Source organism: Coturnix japonica, chromosome 3 (genome assembly GCF_001577835.2).
Source record: "Coturnix japonica isolate 7356 chromosome 3, Coturnix japonica 2.1, whole genome shotgun sequence".
NCBI classification, from domain to species: Eukaryota; Metazoa; Chordata; class Aves; order Galliformes; family Phasianidae; genus Coturnix; species Coturnix japonica.
The window spans coordinates 45,693,922-45,716,582 of NC_029518.1; the positions used below are offsets into that span (position 1 = coordinate 45,693,922).

At 37.0% G+C, this 22,661-nt stretch overlaps 1 protein-coding gene across 1 annotated transcript in view; it reads right to left on the minus strand.

Moving 5' to 3' along the window:
* Positions 1–11,146: 11,146 nt before the first annotated feature.
* The window catches only part of NOX3 (NADPH oxidase 3), a 40,888-nt gene continuing 29,373 nt past the window's right edge, over positions 11,147–22,661 (minus strand). Inside the window, exons 11-13 of the mRNA XM_015858244.2 lie at positions 18,159–18,305; positions 16,452–16,576; positions 11,147–14,289 (exon numbers count right to left, since the gene is read on the minus strand). Coding sequence (XP_015713730.1) covers positions 14,163–14,289; positions 16,452–16,576; positions 18,159–18,305 — 399 coding nt within the window. The 3' untranslated portion in view covers positions 11,147–14,162. The remainder of the gene's footprint in view (positions 14,290–16,451; positions 16,577–18,158; positions 18,306–22,661) is intronic.

A 22,661-nucleotide genomic window follows, 5' to 3' on the forward strand; every position in this document is an offset into this window, starting at 1 on the left:
CAGCCTTGTGTATTAAGCAGACATTATTCAATCTTGTATTCAAAGCTTAGAAGGTTTTCGTTGTTGTTGTTTGTTTGTTTGTTTTGTTTTTTGATATTGCAGTTACACTCACATGACCCTAGAAGAACTCTGGCATGTCAGAAATTATACTGGCACAGCAGAAGATGTGACCTCTGTCTGGAAAACCTTGCCTTGCACATCTAAAAAAGTAGAGAAAATATAGACACTGATAAATGAGGAGAGTAAGGAGACACTGAGTTAGTAACAGTCAGTGTGGCAAGCTGTGGTCTCAGAAAGGCAGCATTTTTCTTATAGCATTACAGAAGAAGGATCTGAAGGGCATGATCTTTGTGGATGTTTACAGGAAGGCAGAAGGGAAAAAACAAGGTGCTTCTTTGAAACATAGGCTGCTCTCATGAAACAAATGACCCCTCAACAATGAATAGTGTTTTGGGAAGCAGACTTAGAAAGCTTTGTAAAGGGGTGAGTGAATGTGAGAATACACGGCATATGTTGCAATCTAAAAAGGAGTAGTAGTGGAAGATATATAGAGAAGAGGCACCTAATCAAAGAGAGAGGTACATGAGGAAGTATGTGTGATTTTTGATGGTTTTAACTAGTGGGGCAACGAAGCATTTATGAAGGCCAGAAATCAATACAAAAGCAGATATTACTAACTAGAACAATAAGGACTTTTCAAAGGTACTTGACTTGCCTATTTTCTGTAACTATTTCTTGATTTTCTTTGATAACTCTCTCCTTTAGAATGAGTATTTCAGATCATGTTTTCACTTCTGATCCCTGTGGTTTTAGTTTGTTGTTGTGCTTTTGCAAGATTAACATTTCCTGGTGCTGCTGTATAGATATAATATAATGGTAAAGGAAGAAGGTCCATAGATGGCTGCAACTTGTTAAATTCCAAATAATTAATACAGCAGCATCTTTACAGAATTGTTTTGGTTGAAAAAGAGCTCTTTAGATAACTTAGCTCAACCCCCCTGCTCAAACAGCATCAACTAGAGCAGGTTGCTTGGGTCTACATCAAGTTGGTTTTTAAATATATCTGATGATGAAAGCTCTTTGGCCACAGGGCTGGGTCCACAGCTGCATCTCATAAACTTAAACCGTGCTTGTTATTCAGGTCTGGGAGTTCAGTTTTCTCCTACTCATGTCCCTCCCACTGTAATTCTAGAAGCTTTCTAACAGCTTTGGAGATGTGACTAGAGGCACACAACATGAGGGAAACATAGACATAAGATTTGTAACTTCCTAGCAGTGAAATACATTACAGATCTTTTCTTTCCACTAAAGTGCTTACCTCCCCTCAGTCTCTTTTCATATCAACCAAGACTCCCAGGTTCAAAGTGGACACAAAAAGCTAGATACAGCTCAAAGTGAGGCCCAGTTTAGGAGTTCAGCAGGAGTTGACAAATTAAGATTTTAAGATCTTAGAATTTTGGCTTTTTTGGTTATCTAAAGCCTAAGGAAAAATTCCAAGAAGTTTTCTGCCTGTTATTTCATTTCCTCAGGGCTAGAGATATTTCTGGAAACAATTTTTTTTATTATTATTTTTTTTTAATGTTTTAATATGGTGCCAGATAGAACCTAATACAAAATCATTGCTTCAACAGAGAAAAATGCTTGTGGATGAGCTGCACAGATTCCTGAGCTGCAGTGATACTGTCCTGAATATGAGCCTGAAAAGAATATTTCCTGCCTAAACTATTACTAGTAGGCTTCTTCACTACATTCCTAGTCATGGATGGCAGTGCAATGCCCTGTGCGATTCACCATGCCAATCACACAGAGAGATCATATATTCCCGTGGCATTTATATGCCTCATAAATCACTCGGAATCATCATCATTACACTTCCTCTGCCCCTCCTTTGCTTAAGGCCCTTGGCTTTTCCTCAGCTCCAGTGTGATGCTTCCCACTGTGAAAGGTTTCATACCTTTGACATGGGTTAACATTAAAAATACTGATCTATATATGTCACGTATTTATGTCACCTAGATGCCTATATTGAAAGTCAATGTGATTTAGTCTCCTAACTCAATTCCTTTTGAAATGTTACCTTTGGTGATCCCATGTATTTGATGAAAAATGCAGTTGTAAACATAATTTTGACTTAGTTGATAACCTAGGTGAGCAAATGTTATGATTTTAAGCAGCTGTAGAGAAATTAGCAGATGAGGTTTTATAGCCATATACATCTAATCTTTGTCTCTGAGCATAAACACACATTGAAACCTCATACTTGTCTATTAAAAACAAGAGCAAATAGAAGTGCATAGAAACTGGAAGACCATGAAAGCATTGTCATGGAGAATGTCCTACATTAAAGTTGTTTTGCAATAGGTGAAACTGGCTTGCAAATATTCCAGATCTATGTCTTTTCTAAGAATGATTCCCTGCTATTCCGCATTCCCAAAGAGATCTGTTCAGTCTACAGTTGTTTTTTATTTTCGTATCTTTCCAGATATCTGCATGAACAATTTATCCTGGTTAAAATATATGCATAGTTCATGCTGTCATCTTCACTGTCATGCCTTAATTAGGAAATTCAACTTTACTGAAGCAGCTATGTAAGAGTGAGCTGACAGAAGTGTTTTTCTAGAGCTTCCAAACTGATCTGTGCAAGGAGTAACTGTGCAGATAATTAAAAGATGCTTTCTGTAGAAAGCATTTTCTAAGCCATTCTATATTTAAATATCTTAGGTCAGCTTTGCTTTTTAGGAGATTTGAATTGTTCTTCCCTTCCAAAGAACAATTTAATCATCTGCTCAATCCTTTTAAAGTGACTAGGTGGAATTTTAAGTATCAGAACACTGAAAAAGTAATTCAGCTATGGGGCTGGTATCATCCTGTTGGTTTGAGTTCAACCCTACATGAGAGCATTAATTAGCTTCAGTTCATGAAGCAAGATCTCAATGACCGAATTTCTTGATTGATATTGTCCTTTAAAGTGATTTCCATTCCTTTTTAAAACAGTGTCCCAGTGCTTTGTGGAACTGAACTTATCTAGTAAGATATTAATTAGTCTTTTCCCTCAAATTTATGTTAGAGACACAGATTTTGAAAATTCTTAGATTCCTTTCCTCAGATGAGCTTTGGATTTTTGTACAGTAGTTAACACCAGTTAAAAATAAATAAATAATAATAATAATAAAGGATAAAAAGCAGCATAATAAAATGCCTTCTGTTCCTCCTATCACATTTGCAAATGTTCATGAACATTTTCTGATTACTTCTGCAGGAGGTGAAGGGTACTAAATCCTTCCTCCCTAGCATTAGTTTAATAGAAAATATTAGTGAATGGAATGAGTAGGAATGAATTTACTCTTGTAAATAGTATTATTGCAGAAGCAGCTTTAATGTACCTTTAAGCAGGGCAATAACCAAATACCATTATCTTGGATTACTATAGAGCCAATAATGCAGAGGTGATAAAGAGTCAGGATGAAGAATTCATATCTGGCTCTGCTAGAATTTATTTTAAGCTGTTAATGGAGGATAGATATCAGAAATAAAGAGATCCACCTTTGCAATCTGACAAAATTCTCTAAGTACGAGCAAGGCTGCTGATATCAGAAAACAAATAAATGCAGCGTAGCCTCAAATGGTCATAAAGGGGATAAGTGCATCCCAGGAAACTGAAGCAGAATGTTATTTATTTGCCTAGCTTTATTCTTTGTTATTGTATATTCTTCACATGAAATATTTAAAGAGGAGGTTTAAAATTTTCCGATCTATCTTACTTTAAAATTAAGTCTTAGCTTTCCTGGCTGCCCATTTCTGTGCTGTGCTGCATGGTATTGTGCTGGATCCTGTTAATGTGTGAGGTAACAAGCATTGTCCTGTGTTCTTTACTTAAAGTGGTATGAGATTGGAGTCCACCATCAAAATCCATACTTGGATATTTGTATACTTCCTCTTAAAAGAAAACCTCAATTTCTGTTTCTGATACTTTTTTTAAAATGTTTTTTAAACCTCCTCCCATCTGATTACAGAGAACCTACTTCTCATGTACGTACTTTATATCTTACATACAATTCTAAGAATGAGTAAGCATGTATCATGCAAGTAGTGGGAATCAAAACATTTGCCTTTGAAGTTGTGTTACTTAATAACAATGTTAATGATTGCTATTAGAAAGAAAATTATTCAATTCTGTTTCATGTTCATTCAGAAAGCTTACTCTCTGATACTTTTAAGGACCATGTCAAATACACTTAATACAGTTTATAAGAGAAAAAGATCAAACAATAGTCTTGGTCCTGAAAGGCTGCAGTTTACTCATTGTTCTGCCATTCTTTTGAGACCTTGAGGCAAACTGCTTAGCATTTCTATGTCTGTTTTCCATCTAAAAACTGAAGTTCTGAATTTGCAAACTGACAAGGGTACTGTGAAAAACTATACATTTTGAACACCAAATGAACTACTGCACGTTTTCCCATTGAAGCTTAACTAGTAGTAATTTTCACCTGGCTACTCAACTGCAACAATAACCTCCACTGAACTGAGCCTATCTGGTAACTGGATAGTATGGATCTACCCAGGTTGCAGTCAGACTTGATTGGATGACAGCAAGAGAGAGAGGTTTTACCAATTCCTGCAACAGTGGCTTTCCAGTAACTACTTTCCTCTGTTAAAAGTGACTGCCTGTTTTCTATGTAAAATTGTTTGCTATGCTTTAATCTGTGAGATTAAAGAGCTTGCTGGTGCCTAGATTGTCTCCACATGAAAGTACTTGTACACTATTATAGAGTCGTCTCTTAATCTACATTTTCATAAGCTAAGCTGATGGAGCCCTTTAATTGCGGTGTTCTCCGAAGTCCTTAAGTATGTTTGTGGCTCTTTTATTTACCCTAATGTCTTTAAATTCTAAGATGTATGACAGAATGGTTAGTAGTATACTGCTATTAGCCTCATCCCTCCTTTGTATAAAGGAACAAATACCTCTTTTTGGTGCAGTATTTTACTGAATGAATGTGACAAGATGTTTGCCCACTAAAGCCTCAATTTCAGTCACTAACTTACAAGGGTCGGCACTATATTTTAAGCGTAGCATGCCTTCCATATCCTGAGATGTGCAGTTTCTCAGTTGGGTGTGTTCAGACACTTAGTTTCAGTGCTGGCTCAGTGGCATAGGCCATGTGTTATACTTTCACAGTGTTCATACAATTTTGGTGATATGGACCATATAAGAGTTAAGATTAATGTGATATACATTATATCTTGGTTGAAATTGTATGTCAAATTAAGTAATATTTGCTGAGGAACAGAAAGGCTGGAAAGAGGACCAGCAGACAGGCAGACAGACAGGAATGTAGCACAAGTTATTATGGGATATACAAATCTTAAAAATTAGATTGGTCCCCTGAAAAGAGGACAATCAATTTCAAGCCTCTGCTTAAAGATACGATTTATCTGGGGAGCAAGGCCAAGGAGATTCCCAGTTTCTTCAGTCTGTGAGAAGAGTCCCTTTCATTTAGGTGGCATTTCTGGTGGAAGCATTTGGGGTCTCACTTGAGAAAAGCTTTCAAGATCTAGACCATGCCTTGATCATGTGCCAGTTCCCTTGTAACAAAGAATCCATCTTGTATGCCTTTAATTAAGCATAAGCACTTTGCTAGAGTTGTAACATTAATGTCTGGATATAATAACATCCTTTTCCAAAGAGATGTCTTCCCACTTAACGCTCTTCATTACTGATGGTTATCTATGCCTATAGCATTAGGACAGTCATCTTGTAGTAAAGCACTAGCTACTTTTCTATAAACAAAACAGGCCATCTGAAGGGAATTCATTTATTTTTTTTCCTTTAAAGTTTAGCATTTCAATATTTATAATATACAATTCAGCACTGACATTGACTGTCTGAGCCAAATTTTACTGTCCTCTTTCTGGCAAAATTCCAGTTAATTTCATTGACTGGACTCCAAAGGTCTGGTTCGACAGAATGCCAAGTAGCTACAGTTTCTTCTGGTTACACTAAAAGCTCTTGCAAATCAGCACCTCCCAGCATCAGGCTATTTTTAAAATGTTTCAGGCTCCTTTATGAATGCACAGTGCTATAGAAGGATAACGTACTTTCTGTAATATGCCTTGTGTGGCCAGCATTTGTGATTATGCTTGATGTCTTGTATTATAGATACATATTTGTAATGACAACCGCAGCTTCCATTAAATAATAAAAAAGGTGATGTATATTTCTGTCAGATAAATTGTACTCAGGCATATTTATGTTACCAAAAGTCCAGTTCACTCAAATCTTTCCATTCTCCACATGGTTTCTATTTAAAGCAACTTCTCTACTTCTCTGTTGACCAGTATCACAGCATACATTTGTTTGTTTCATCCTCAGACCTTTGATATTAAATTCAAAGTTGCCCAACTGTGCCTCTTAACTATATTCCTCTTTCTTGCATGATAAGGAATCTAAAAAAGAGTGATTTTATATGGCTAACTCTTCATTTATATTCTTTTTGCATATCCCTCTGAATTTCCTTAGCCACATAAAAACTCAGAAAATTGTATGACTGTTTTATTAACATTACTGTGCAGATGGTGGGCATTCCTTAATCTAAACATTTTTATCTAAATATAATGACATTGTATAGTAATGTACAATTAATAAGTGTTCAGTGTTGCAGGTTGATCAAACTCCTTTGGCCATTATCATTCAAGTATTCCTTTTTTTTTTTTTTTAATCTTGATGGATTCTTGTAAATCCAAGAATAAATACGTTGTAGTTGTTGCAGAGAAAGAGAGAATCATGGACATCAGCACCTGTGAGATCTAGAGCACATGGGTTTCTGAAAATTTAAGTTCATCCATTCCACAGCTACTGTGTGTTAATTTGGGTTTATGTGAGCTTCTTTATTTTTGTTCATGAAGGTCCATTTAATTCAGATTTTGACAGTAATGATTTATGTATGGGTTTTTGCAGCTGTGGATTGCAGCAGAAGGAAAGATGTTTTTGTGCAGAGAAGCCAGGGTGTGAGCCATTGTGTGGGACAGGAAATTCTGAAGTTCCAAGCAGCAATGCCAGGGAACAGCCAGATGTAGGCTGGAGAACAGGAATGCAATTTCAGCGCACAGGGCATATCTGCTCCTACTCCTTCTTATTTTTCTGTTTCCACTGAATAAAATGATCAGAATATGCTATTCATTTGGCAAAAATAATAATGAGGGGGAAAAAAAAGAGAAAAAGCTCATTTTTTTCTTTAAAAGGTGCTACAAGACCATCAAAACACAGGCCTTTTGCTGAAGTGCATCAGTGAAATTTTATCTGTGTACCTTAAGGTGAATATGATTGTAAATTATCTTTCATATTCAGAATTACTGTACTAGGGAAACAGTCTCCACAAGAATGAAAGCAGTCCAGTAGTTTAATAGAATAGAATAGAATAGAATAGAATAGAATAGAATAGAATAGAATAGAATAGAATAGAATAGAATAGAATAGAATAAGATAGATCAGCCTTCCTGACCCAACCTTCAGCTTGACATTAGTCTTCTATGCAAGCTCATCAAAGGGATCCATATTTAATCCTCTAGGACAGTAAAAGTATTGTTTGAAGTAAGTTTGAGGCACATGTGTAAGGACTGGCAGGCTCAGGGCTTTCATCCTCAGTGAATAAAAATGCATTACCATGTTAGAAATCATTATTGCTTAGAAATAATAGTTGCAAATACTTGAAGCATCTGGCCTTTGAAATATGCTAGTTTGAGTGCTTCATTATACCGTAAAGCTTTTGTTTGTTTCTATGTATTCTGAAAGGTTATTAATATATATATTTTAATGAGTTTAAGCTTTTTAGTTTTTTCTTGCTTTTGATAGGAGAAAAAGTGTGTTTCCATGTCAACTAACACATTTGTTCACTTATACTAAAACCGTCATGTGAATGAAATTTATTTCACTGTATGAGATGATTTGTTGAAGGTCAAGAAGACTCATGTTAAACAGACTTATCTGGCTGTATTTTTAAAATGCAAATAATCAGTTCACCCTCATTTGAACATGTTCAAATGCAAGTAACGTGTAAATAAGCATTCCTGGAAAATGTTTCTGTTTATGGCTGCAGCTTAAATGCAATGGACACTCAATTTTATTCCATAGAAAATGAAGTACAGAATTTCTCAGACAATTAAATGATCAGACACAAGGAGATGGAACTGCTGTCACAGAATGGAAAATGTGACCAGTAGGAGAAAGCCCAGCTAAGCCAGTATTCAGCACTCAGGAGGTTTAGGCTATAGGCTATCCAGTCCCTGATACAGCCCTGTACCTTGTAAGTGCTCTTGCCTCTGAAGACTAAGGCAGATTCATGCCTGGCATTGGAATGCTTGAGAAGAGTTAGAAGAGAGAGCAGCCTGAGGACAGTTCATCTCTGCTGCACACAGTCATGCACCTCCAGAGCCACCTCCTGCAAAGCTGCTTAGATCACAATGAATTTGCATTCTTTGAAATGCATGCTTTATTTATCCTTTTCATATTCATAGGGCAAGCTGGGTAGAAGCAGTGTCCCATTTTTCTTTTCCTTTTCATTGTTCCTGAGGAAATACAATTGATTCCCACCCTCCTCAAATAACAACAACAAGAACAAAACCCAGTAAAATTGTTGATCTACAAAGATAACAAAGCCACTGTGTCACTTAGTTTATTACTTTGTCCAGAGTGGCTGAGCTACCTTTAAGGCAGTTCTTATAAAATTTCCTGCTAATCAGAAGTATTCAAACATCTGCAAAGTTTTGCATTTTTTGTTGCAGTTAACATTTCCTCTTAGCCCTTTTATTATATCTAAAAGCGTGAAAAAAGCACATATTTGTAATGATACAATACATGTCCCATATAATGGACATCCTGTTGAAAGTGGTAGTTCCTGTTTAATCTTTCTTCATAAACTAAGGCACAAACTTGCTTAATTTTGACTACATGTATAACCTGAGGGGAGAAAGAAAGGAGGGAAGATCAAAACATGTAAAACCATATATTTCAACTTACACTTACTAGTAAATAAATTATTATAACATGACTGTTATTATTATAATACCATTATTTTAATTGTTAGAGCCGAAGTAATTGATCTACATATTTATGATCCTTGGCTATGATTAGTTTTCTGTCACAGGATGTGATAAACCTGTGCTGTTATGTCTATGTTTTATTTACTAATATTGTCCTACAAAGTGCTGAACACTTCCTGCTGAAGAAGCTGAACAGAGAAATCCATGAAGATATCTTTCATTTTCCATGACAGTGAATGATGTTTCCATACATAAACATAATAATAGAGTCATTACACGTGCACTCACATTATCATCGCTGCTGTGTGTTCAGTTTTATTCAAAACAAGGCAGGAAGCCAAATTTTCCTAGTTTCCATTTTGATTTAAATTGTATTTGTAATAAAGAGATTTTCACTCAATCTAAATGCAGTTTCATCCTAGTTCAACAAACCTCCCCGTTTCTTTTTTTTTTCTTTTTTTTTTTTTTAATATATTATTGTTATTATTTTTCTCTTATTCTAGGTCACTCAGTCCTGATACAAGTGAAATTTTCCTCTGGTGGTGATAACAGCGATACTACTCAATGAAGTATAACAAGGGCTCTAAATGCATCTCCTGTAGCATACCACAGTGATTTGCAAAAGTGAGAATAAATCAAAGCAGTGAAGAGATGCCATGTTGAGCCAGAAGCTAAATGTTGCATCTTGTTGCATGAGGCTAGGGGTAGAAGAGATCCTGTTTTTTCTGGCAGCACAATATCTTTGTGCTTGTTACCTCCAATCCAAACCCATTAAAACAATCATTCAGAATCTGCAGGAAATTGTCACCTCTTTCTTTCATGCAATGGCAGCTGGTATTGGTGCCTACACACATTTCTCATTTCCTTCAAGATTTTCAACGCACACAAAAAAAGAAACTTAATTTATATTAAAAAATGTGTCAGCTTACCCTGAGGCTCAGCATGGGCACCAGGGAAAAAAATGAAAGATAAATGCCTCTAGGTGAACTGGCAGAGGCTCTAATTCTCTACTCACTCTACTGCTACACAGTATGCACCGCATTAATCATTTCACATAGGCAGGCATTTAAGAAAACTTCAGCTATTTAAAATAAAGATGCCTTACTCTAAACTTAATAATAACAAGTCTGTATCTTGTGTATCAAGCTCAGTTCACACATACTGTATATCCTAATAGAAGAGATGTAGAATAATGCTGTAATCTTCTGTGATGTAATTCTTACTGTTGCTTCTTTTGTCTATACAGCCATGTCCTCTCTTGTGAGCATTTCCCGTGTGTGTATGTGTACATATATAATGTTGTCATTTGTCTTATTCAACTGCTGACATACACAGGATGTTTTCTATCTCCCACTTTTCTTATGTGGCCGGAGAAATGTATTACATGATCCTAGTGAACTCCATTATGTCTCAATCCAACTTGAGTATAGATTCTCGTTAACTTCTGTGCTGGGGGAGTGAGGTAAGGAAATACATTTCCTATTTTACTAGCTTACATAAGTTCTGAATTTTTATTTTGCCTCCTCCCCAGTTCTGAAATAATTTGGTGCTCTACATGCTTAACCATGCTGAATTACAGAGCTGTAGAATTATCAAGGTTGGAAAAGACCTTAAAGATCATTCAGTCCAACTGTCTTCCTGTCACCAATATTTCCCCACTAAACCACGTCCCTTAGCACCACATCTACACATCTCTTGAACCTCCAGGGACATTGATTCAGTCACCTCCCTGAAAAGCCCATTTCAGTGCCTGACCACTCTTTCAGAGAAGAATTTTTTTCCTAATAAATGACCTGAACCTTCCATGGTGCAACTTGAGGCCATTCTCTCTTGTCCTATTGCTTGTTATGAGGCTAACCCCCCTTTCACTGTAGCCTTCTGTCTGAGAGCTGTAGAGAGTAATAAGGTCACCCCAAGACTCCTCCAGACTAAACAAACCCAGTTCCCTTAGCTGTTCTTTATAAGACTTGTGCTCCAGACCCCTCACCAGCTTTGTTGCCCTTCTCTGGACATGCTCCAGGGCCTCAGTGTCTTTCTTGTAGTGACTGAACACAGTACTTGAGCTGCAGCCTCACCAGAGCTGAATACAGGAGGATGATCATGTCCCTGCTCCTGCTGGCTACACTATTTCTGATAAAAACCAGGAGACCATTGGCTTTCTTGGCTATCTGGGCATGCTTGCTGGCTCCTGTTCAACCAAGGTATCGATCAATACCCCCAGGTCTTTTTCTTCCACAGTCTTCCAGACACTTTGCCCCAAACCTGTAGCATTGTCTGGAGTTGTTGTGGCTAAAGTGCAGAACTCAACATTCACTCTTGTTGAACTTCATTCCAACTCCCAACTTGGTATCATCTGCAAACTTACTGAGGGTTCACTCAATCCCCTTGTCCAGATCATCAATAAAGATATTAAACAGTACTCCAATACTGATGCCTGGGAGTACCACTCATGACCAGTTGCCAGATAGATTTAACTCCATTCACCAACACTCTCTTGTCCCTACCCTCCACTCACAAGGACAAGTAGCACCTGAAGGTGCAAATAAACATTGGTTTAGAAAGGCATTAATGATACTCTAAGATGGAATTGGAGAGTGAAGAATGCAAAGAGGACTGCTATGAAGAATACAAACAATCACAACAATCACAACAGTAGCCCTTGTGTCACTGAGAGCCACTGGAACATAAGAGCAAGGACTAAGGAAGGCCATAATTTCATCACTTTGACACACAATGTGCTGTAGGGCTTGCTGACCAAATCAGTCTCTCCTGGAGACTGCATCATTGGTTGAACTGTGGCATGCACATCTTGCGCCAGTCCCAGAGTTAGAAGATGGTCCCTGGCTGTAGGGACCACAGGACTGTGGATGAGGTCTCTGACGCACAGCTGTCAGACAGCAGAATATGCAGCAGACCATGAGCTGGCCAGAAAACTACTTCAGAACTCCCAGCAGCCGCCTGAGAGGGTTTGCAAAGGTGGAGATAACTCACAGTTTTGTATCAACCTCTCAGAGCCATGTCAGCATATCAGAGAACAAACAACCAATTTAAATAACAGCCTGTGTCCTAGGAGAAAAGCCTGGGTTAGTTACAAGGAAAACTTAAAAACAAGAAATGCAGGTATGAACTGTTTTTAACATTAAGCAGTGCTGTATGTATGGGTATGTTTTAGATCCACCACTTTCAAGGATGTCAGCTTGGTGTGTGATGAAATGGCATGCAAATACATTTTCTACCACATCTGTTGAGACTGCTTAACAATGAACCAATCAAAAGACTTTTTGCTATGATGCGGAACTTGGGAGATGGTTCTTGTGAGTCAACTGCTGTTTGTGCAGTTGGCCTTGACAGTAAGGATGTGGTTTACACAATCATGGAACTCCCTTTGAGAACTGAGGTCTCCTAGGATCTGCAAAGGTCTACGTACTGAATAGTCTGTGAGGAGACTTTTGAAATGGGAGCAATGGGTGAGAGCAGATGACCAACAGCCAAGTGAGGAATTGCAGTCAACAAGCAAAGTGTGTGAGACAGTGTGAACAGGAACAAAACAGGGCAGAAGCAAGCCCATCCCAAGTGTATGCACATGAATAAGCAACTTCTGACAAGACAGCATGATGAAGGTAGTTCTCATTCCTTTCTGGAAAACTCATATGGCAAGATGCCTCTCTGAAGCACTGCCTAGTAAGTCTCTTGTTACAGGGAGGACACAGGAAGAATTACAGGTTTTCATATTGTTGAGGGGATATGATTTCCCTGGAAATGTAAGAGCATTGTATGATTGTTCATATGACTGTACAGCTACAATGGATGGATGCAGGCTTTTTGGGAAATACAGGCTGCTATGACGAGGTGGGAATTTGTCCTTTATGAGAGAGAATGGCAGGAATATATGTATCCCTGCATAGGGGTAGATGTCCACACATTAGAAGCCAGCTGTGAGATGATCAAGATTACTAGGCAAAGATGTTTAAAGGTCCAATTAAAACAAATGCTTTACAGGACATCACACTTATGAACCAGTAATGACTGATGAAGGATGTAAAAGGTTCAGGGCAGTCTTGGCTGCAGTAATTGTGAAATGGTGGAGTTCAGGATACACAAATGAAGGTACAAAGCAAATAGCAAAATCACAATCCTATGCTTCAGGAGAGCAGATTTAGGATTGTTTAGGGACCTGCCCGGAAAAATCACGTGCAGTGTGATTCTGGAGAAAAGGGGAATCCAGAAAGATCATCTCCTCCAAGCTCAAAGATGATCCATCTTGCTGTGGAGGATGGCAGCACAAAAACGAAGTGCACAGGAAATGAAAGAAGGGGTACATGACTCAGGACCACATGACCTCCAGAGGTCCCTTTTCACACCAAACAATCTGTGATACCCACGATTCTCTATCTTTCTGCAGTCCTTTCTACAGTGCTCAGGAAGCAGTGTGGCATTTAAAGGACACATGAAACTTTTGCCTACAGTTTCAGCTACCTCTCTCAGGGGATACATTTGCTGAGTGCAAAAATTTCTGCAATCTCCTTAACCTTCAGAAAATATTAGCTTATGGAATGCACTGCCAGTACTGCTGCAGAAACAGCATGTTTAAATGTTGCCTGCTTTGGTAGGTCAAAAGGAATTCATTGGAAAGCATATATTTAAACGGTATTTCTATGACACAGAAGGTGATGTGGATGTGTACGCAGTTGGAGGCTAGAAGTGCAAGATCAGAACACCAGGAAGGAAAATGCTTTGAATGGCTGGGCATGATTTAAACAGCAGGAATGATAGTATTGCCTGCAGTAGTAGTTTGATCACATACAACAGTGAGGTACAGTTCTTCATTTCCTTTTTTTCTCATGCCTTTTTCTTCAAAGTTTAGTGATTTGTATGTGTTTTCAAACAGATGTGGTTGGATTCAGTGCATCATCAACTAAGCAATAAGAAACTGGCCCTTGAGTTCTTTGAAGGAAAGGCTAAGGATTGGAACCAATTCTTTAGTTGGCATAGGATGGTATTTTTCCACTAAAGTCAGCATTACTGTTTCAATTTACAGCTTGAATGCCACAGAATGGATAGAGTACAGGAGAATGTGAGAAAAAGGATAACTTGGTAATACCTATTAGGAAGTTGAGAAGTACAGTCTAGAAACTTTCTTCATTGTAGTGAAACTGAACTCCTCTTGGATCAACTGTTGAATATGAGCTGCACATCTTTTGAAGGATCTTAGAGAGATTCTTGGGTCCGCAGAAAAATACTCCAATACTATTGCTGTAATCACAACAACAAAAAACACCTATAAAACAGTTAAATAGATAAACTGCAACTTTTTACAGCCTCGAGCTTTCTATCAGTTGAAATGACTTTTTTGAAATTACTTTTTGAGAAATGCACTTGAGAAAATTTGTGTTACCGTCACAAAGTACTACAGTATAATTATTGTAACACTGCAGTGTTTATAATGTCATACCACTTTATTTATTTGGATCGCTGCATTAGAGGTCACAAATTATTTTAAATCATGGTTCTTTGGTTTTGATTGTCATACTGTTTTTATTCAGGAAAGAAAACATCTGTTTGGGCTGAAAATATAGAATGCTTTTTCTCTAGATGAGTTAGTAGTCTTTCCCTAAGAAATGCATAAATCTCTCAGCTATTTTTGAGTCACTGTTTTGCTGTCTGTGGACAGTTCTGTAAGTATCAGATTTAAAAAAAAAACACCTGTAAACAGTTCTCACAAAACAACAAAAACGTGACTAATGTAACAAACAGCTTTGTTAATAAGTGCACAAGTATATTACCAAGAACTGGAAATATGATTCCTTCCTGGGAAGTGCTTTAAAGAACTGGCTTATAAGTATGCAGCACATATTTTTTTAAAACACATATATGTGGACACAGATATGCACACATGCTGTGCACACATCCCCCAGCACACTACTGGGGAAAGCTGAATCTACTTATACACAGTGGAAGAGACAAGTGACTGATTTTCAAAAGGTTTTGCTCCATTAAAGGAGTAGCTGTAGATGTGATTTTGGTGCCAAAGCCATGGTCCTCAAAAGTAGTGCCCTTATCACTCCAGTTCTCAACTACATTAGGTTCAGCTTGGAGTGGTATACTGCTAATCCACAAAAGACACTGTTGTACAATGGGAAACTTGGTGGACTTAGACGTAGGGACTCAAAATATATTTGGCTCATACAAATTGTTCTATCACATAGTATAAACTCTTGAGCCTTCTGTAACTCAAAGCAAGGAAAGATAGGATATTTTTTGTGATTCAGTGTACACAAGGAGTGCAGAATTTTCTTTAAGAGCTCAAAATTGACAAGTAATGTGTACATCAACATTCAGAAGCAGATACAGATTTTTCTGCCACTTAGCACTGGTTTTTTAAGGAAATATCACAAGATCCAGTGCGGAAAGTTAATACCCATCTCCTTCTCTGAGCATCAGAAAAACAGACTTTTCTCAGCTGTACTTAAAAAAGTAACAAAATGAATGTGTTTCAACTATAACTTTAGAAGCTCTGTTTTTACAGCAGAACCTTTATAAAAGGTCTTTCAAAAATCGTGTTTCCTGCCCTTGGTCTCTTTCTATTTTTAATCTTTCCTTATTTCCTGATTGTATTTATTTTGACCTCTATCAAATAGTTTCTCTATTACTGTTATTTTTGCAATTTTATGGTATTCTTGTAGCTTACTGTATTCTCTTTGATCTCCTCCCTTTCAGCTTTTTCTTGAGTCTTTTTCATCTTTAAAAAAAGTTTTCTTTCTTCTTCTTCTTTTTGTGTCTCTGTCTCTCAAGTGCAAGCCTTTATTTTGCTTTAGCAGGTAAATGTTTGGAAATCATAAAGAGTCCCAAGGATTCTGGAATCTTCTACCACCGAACACAAAATATTTCAAATTCTTGCTTCAAAGGCTTTCAGGAACAAAGAAGCTTTTCTCAGGCCACTAGTGAATCCACCAAGTTCAAATGAACTGTCTTTGCCAGCAGAGATGAACTAATAACAGAACAGCATAGTCTTGCAAGAGTAGCCAAATATGTTCACTGAACAAACATATCCTTGACATCATAAGAAAAAAATCACAGTTTATCTCTTTAATAACCATCTTCAAGGGAAATTAATGCTACTTTGTCCTTTGTGCAGAACAGTAATTGGATTGTGTGTTTCAATTATATCTGGACATAGGCCAGGATATTGAAATACTTCTAAATATTAGATTTTCTTCTCCAAAAATTAGATTTTATTGGCATTCTCTTTCCGAGATTTCTTCATTAAAAGCTTCATTAAGCATAAATCTTCTTTCCACACAGAAAAAAAACTAAATTATTTTAAAAGGGTCATTTAGAAAGGTTTGCTCTCCCCTCCTCCCACTGTTTATGCTGAGACGAGTTACCTAACAAGGTTAGAAGCCAACCTGCCTTACCTAGGATGGTTTTCAGCTAGCTGCTTGAACTCATTGTCCCAGTTTGGCCTTCCATAGAAGGTCTTCTGCCTCAAACCAGTAATTACATCCATCTTCTCATCATAATGCAGGGCTATGTGAGTAGCCTAAACACAAATTTACAAGGTAATAATTTTAAAATCAACAACATATACTCCAAGTAATAGGAGAAAGCAATAACACTGCTTCTCAGTGAAAGACAGAAGTATTAATAAAGGAAAGAAAACTGTGTAATTATCCAAAGACAACGAGGAGGGAAGGGAGGGTAGAAGTACAAAAGAAGTCTAATAAATACTTCAAAAAGCGCCTGTGACCTTAAAGAAATTCAGCTTTTTGAGACTACATGTTTGATATGAGTAGAGATCAAATACATGGTTTTACTACCTGGGCCTAATTTGATCTGAGATGTAGCCACTGAAAAGCATTACTCTCTTTCCATAGCCATTGGGTGCTCCAGGAACAACAGCAGCAGTGTAGGTAGGCAAGCAGTACAACTCTAAGATTTCTCCTGAATCACATAAGGAACAGCATAGGATAATAAGACAGTGCTGACAGGACAAAAAGGTGTGAAGGGAAGGAGGTACTTGATGGAGAACATGAGTGCAGAGACTCAGCTGTCCCAGCAAGAATAGCTGTCTGCCTAATTGACTTTTGGCCTGATATTTGCACAAGGGGGAGGCAAAATGTTGACAGCTGGAAGGTGATAGCAGATTTGTGTTTTATTAAGTTCATGAATAGCTTCTTTCAAAACTGGTTTTAGGTAATACCCTGTGATACTGCTAATGCAGACTTTTATGACTGCCATATACTTTACAATAGGAGATTTCTCTGAATACAGTTTTATGTACATACCTCATTCCTTGACAGAAACCCTAATTTTTAATATCTACAAGGCAGTCCTTACATTCAATAGAGACGGCAAGAAATAAAATAGTAGAGCAAAGAGTCACCTGTGAGAGATTTTGACAGGTACCTAACTTTGATCACAGTGTGATCTGAGTTTGGTTTAAAAAAAGAATCAGAGAGAGAAAATCAATTAGTTTAGGTCTAGGTAAGGACTAAATAAGCTGAATTAAAGCTACCTACTCTAAAGATTAAGTGCCACTGGGTAAGATGATCCAATGAAGTTAAATGGTAAAGTTAAGGTCAATCAGGGAAAATATCTTATCAAAAACTACGAATTGGTTATTTTTTATTTTATTTTATTATTATTATTTTTTTGCAAAAAATGTTTCAAATGCAGCAGTGTTCAAAATTATAGTGAATGCATACATGAACAACAAAAAATATAACATAGTAAGTAATAACAATAATAATATCTGATGTTTTATAGTTTAGTGGGAAGAATAAATAAATAAAAAGCTAGAATCTGTTTAAAGAAAGTTCTAAAGATGTAAGGATAAAATGGCCTTTTGCAAGATTCCAGAGGCTCTCTGCACTTCTATTTTTTTTGGAACACTTGCTAGTCAGAACAACACAAAGCAAGATATGGGACTGCAGGGATCACTGACTTGTTTTCTCTGTTCCTATTTTCCTAAATGTGAGAGGGAAACAGCCTGGTGTCTTTATGTTTACAGTTCTTTATCTCTCTGCTTCATCCATCATTCATTCAGCTGTTCTTGTTCCTTATGTTACCATACTGAAAAAGCAAGGTACATTAACTCAGACTCATAAGAGTTTCATTATTACCTGACTTTCGTCCCAGCCAGTAAGAAATATGTGATAACTTAGGAAATCATTTTTCCCTTTTTCAACCATTTTTGTTTCCAAAAGGAACAGAAGATCAGCAAACCACTCAAATGTGGACGGGTCTCGACAGATCCAGTAAAAATAAACCTGTCAGATAAAAAATAAAGAGATTTAGAAAGAAGAAAACTTTCAATGAAACTTCCTAACGATTAGCGCAATTCATTAAACACATTGTGTACAGTTCTCCACTTTGATTTTAAACACAATCACTTTTCAGTGATGTAGAGGTTCTATCATTTACAAAATTTTATTTTCATCTTCAAGTCTGAGTATTAGTGTGTAGAGTGAAGATAGGCAGCATACAAGGTTCCTATTTCCCCTACCAGTATTTCTTAATTTAACATAGAATACATAGTCCTACATTTCTTGCAAATAACTTGATTATCCTTTGGAACTTTGTATTGATTTTCAGTTATAATGAAAAGGAAATTTCAATTTCATTCAGCACAGAAGCAAAGAATTCTTGTTTCTCATGATCTTATGCCATAGGTTAACTGTAGGTGTAGTCAAAAGGTATTAGCTATGCACTTCAAGTCAAATACTCTGTATAAAAATGTATAAAGATCATGCCTAGTTGCTTTTGCTTTTTTAAACCATGTCTGGTTTAAATTACAGCTTATAACTTCTAGAAGAACATTAAACTGTAATTTTAAAGTTGCCAAAGAGGTCTATCTACTGTCCCGTGATGTAGTTTTGTGTTGGTTAAAGACCTCATGTCTGTGAAAAATTTACAGTTTTTCTCACCCATACTTCTCTAGCTTCATCTTCTGCATGGTGGATATTTTTTTTAATGTTTTATGTTGGAGTGGAAAATCTATTATTAAAGCTTGTTCCCCAGGTAGAAATTAGAAGCTGGAATCAAGTTGTCCTATAATCTTCTCTATGGTAAACCAAACATTCCTGGGATCTGTTACTAGGCTGCTAATTTTTCCATTCCTTGATAATTTCTGTGGCTTTTTTTTTTTTTTTTTTTTTCTCTCTGTATATTCCTTTATTGCACAAACAGTCACAAACAAAGCGGGATGTTTCTTATTTATTGGGAACCTGGTATAGGTAAATGCTTGCACAGGAAATCATATCAGAAGAAACTGCTGTTCATATGATGATGAGTCTTTCTATTTCAAGAGTCCTTGCCATGGCGTCTTCAGCTGGATCAAACGAGACTCCCCAAACCCTTATTCTGCTCAGTACTAATATCCAAGTGGTTCAGGGACATCTATGACCTCTCCAGAAAATGTATGACCTATTGTGGTCAATTATCTTAACTGCATATAAAATACCTTTTAATTAATTAACAATGTATGGCGTCTGGAGTCTGCTAGGCACTACTGTGATGCTCAGATGCACCGCAGTTATAAGAAAAATCTGATTATCATTCTTATTACTCAAGTTCTATAGCTCTTCCCATACAATCTGTCATTCTTTTTAGTTGATCAGAGGGTACCAGACATCAAAACACCCAGTATCCTAAGCACACATGGAAAACCATCTGGAAGTGATGTAAGTATTCCCATTCAAGAGCCTTCTGCATACATCTCCAAAGTTATTTTGTCCTTCTAAGAAATATGAGGTCCAATCTTGTGAAAAAAAAACATGGTTTGCACATACTGAGAGGAGAATTTGTGAAGCCAAACTTCAAGACCTACAAGATCTTCCCAGTTGTGTACAACTCTATCATGTGCTTAAGGACATGGAGCTAATGTAAATTTTCCCACTGGGGAAATGAATGCTTCTCCATTTGGAGGCTGAGTAGCAGGATTGAATGTGAGATGTTATTTGTGTCTTTATGTTATCATGGCAAAAGGAAAAGGCAAATACAACATGGACAACTGCTAAACAAGGATATGTAGCATAGAGAAATTTAGGAATCAGTGTTGGAAAATGCTCTTGTTTTCCAGTGTTTTTCTTTGCTAAAGACACAGTGACTGGCTACTGTCAGTCATCTCATCAGTTTATAGAAAATGAGTCTCTGTGGGCAATGTAATTTTGAGTGTAATTATTTAAATAGTGCCTCCAAAGGGATACTTCACAAGCATTAGGGAAGCTTAAAAATACACAATCCCAAATGATCAGGGAATGACATGGAGGTCAGCTATAAAACAATAATGAAGGTTAACAGTATTCTTATTGTAACCATGATTTTTTATATTTTGCAAAATCCCTTAACTTCCTTCTACACCTCTCCCTTTGTGCTCACCAGGCTCCTCTACCTTTTATTATACCTCAGTATAAAAGGTAATCTTTAAGGTCTATCCTAAAGGAAATCACTCTGAGGGGCTCTGAAAATTTGGAAATTGTAGCCCATTTCCTTAGGATCAGTGATACAAAGACTCATATTAGATGCTTCTGAAATGCAAAAATTGGAAAACAAACCAGAAAGCTATAAGATTTCCCAGAGTTTTCATATATGAAATTGCCAGACTTTTGGTAAGGTGCTGGAAGAAAAACATGGTAAGACTGTGCTTCTCTGGAGATTTGGTGAAAGAGACTAGCAGTGATTGGAAATGTTTCTTATATATGCTATATATCTATATATGCTATATGTGCTTATAGCATACATGCTGTATGCTATGAGTCCATCTGTCATTCCTGAAGGAAATATAAAGAACCTAGGAGGAACAGATACAGCATTCAGGGTTAAGCGGTGTATCTACAGTCCAGAAACAGGATTGTTTGTAGAATTTTAATATAAATCATCTTGATTGTTGCTTTTTCCCATTCTATTTTAATGTTTTACTTAAAAAAATTCTTTGCAGGGGGATTGCTCCTGATTTACAATGGCATAGGTTAGGATGAAAAAACAAGCCTGCTGACTTCATAGCATTTTGATTTTGTGACTAACAACAGTGTTATTGAAATTAGCAGAAATATATAACTTATAGCCTTAACACATATTTAGTTTTTTATGTTCAGATTCTAAAGTCTCTGCCTGTTCTACACTCATAGAATCTTGAAAATGAGGCCACTGAGTGCTGTCAGTCTGTATCACGCTGTGGCTGTTGATTTGTAGTGAGAAACGTCTTCCCCCATTCTCAACTTGATCATCTTATTTCTAAAGTATTTTTAGCAGTTCATTCTAAGGAAATATGAATTTAGTACTTGTGTGTGGAAAGGAGGTATATGTTCCTAAAGGAATAATTAATTGTGTTCTGGGTAGCAACTGGGAGCAGGTAGGCAGAGCTGAGCACTAAGCACATTCAGGGAAGGAGAAAGAAAAGCTAACTGATGAGCTGAGGCAGTGTGGTCATGAAAATGGAGAACTATTTTCTAGAATAGACTATGGAGCTTGAAGGAGTGATTTTAGCTGGTTACAGATCTTGCTGTCACTGTAGCAGCCAGTTCGACTGAACTAGGTCAAGCTGCCTCTAGCACAGTCCCCTTGAGAAAGGATATTACTTTCTGAGGCTGCAGAAATTTCTTAAATTCATCACTGGTGCAGTTCTGCTGGAGCTGTATCCATTGCACTACCTCTAATGTTTTCATGTTAGCAGCAGAGAGCATTAGTTAATGAAGAAAGATTGTCACTCTAAGAAGTATTTTTGACCATGAATATAATCTTAGAAAGGAGATAGTGAGTTAGGATGGCCTATGAATAAAAGGTCTCCTCTTATCTTAGATCAATAAGGACTTCTAGTATAATAAGCTAAAATAAATGCCATTTATGAAGGAGTCTTCCTTTCTTTACACCAAGTACCTACGGCAAAGCACAGCATATAGCATGTATAATTAAAATACAATAAACTCACAATAAAATTCATCCTCATTAAAACTGTAGAATAAGGCTAGCATCAGTGTATTTCTATAATTAAACAATTATTCTGAATCTAGTATTTTTTTTACTGTAAGACCAATAATATTAACTGACTGTGCATTTATTTAGAACCCTTAAAAATCTGCTTCAGATTTATGTATCATTAGTCTCGTAGAGACTATCCCCATCAACTACATTCATCAGCTTGATGGCTTACCCAAGTAAACTGTCTTAAATTTTCCAAGTGCACTTTTCACAAATTGAGTTAGATGCAGTATTGCTATTAATCAAATCTGTAATGCAGAGGTTTGAATTGTTGCTTATTTCTACAGTACTCTCCTCCCTTGCAATATGTACACATTTATCATTCATTTTCCCCTATTCTGAATTTTGTACAACAGACAAGAGCTCTCATACTTCTTTTCAGTAAGGTGAAAGAATATACTTCGTAAATCATCTTCTACAATGCAGAAAGTCATTAGTAATTACCTGTTGATGATCATCTGTCTGTTTCTCTCCACTCTGAAGACAGATGGGAGCTGTGACTCTGAGCTAAGCCATCTTTTCACCAGTGAGGTGTAAAAGGCAATGAGGCCAGGGCTGCCCAGAGAGACACCCTCATCCCTGGCTCTTGCTGCTGCCCCTTAGACATAAGACTCAACTGCAAAACCCTCCTGCACCTGCAGCTGGAC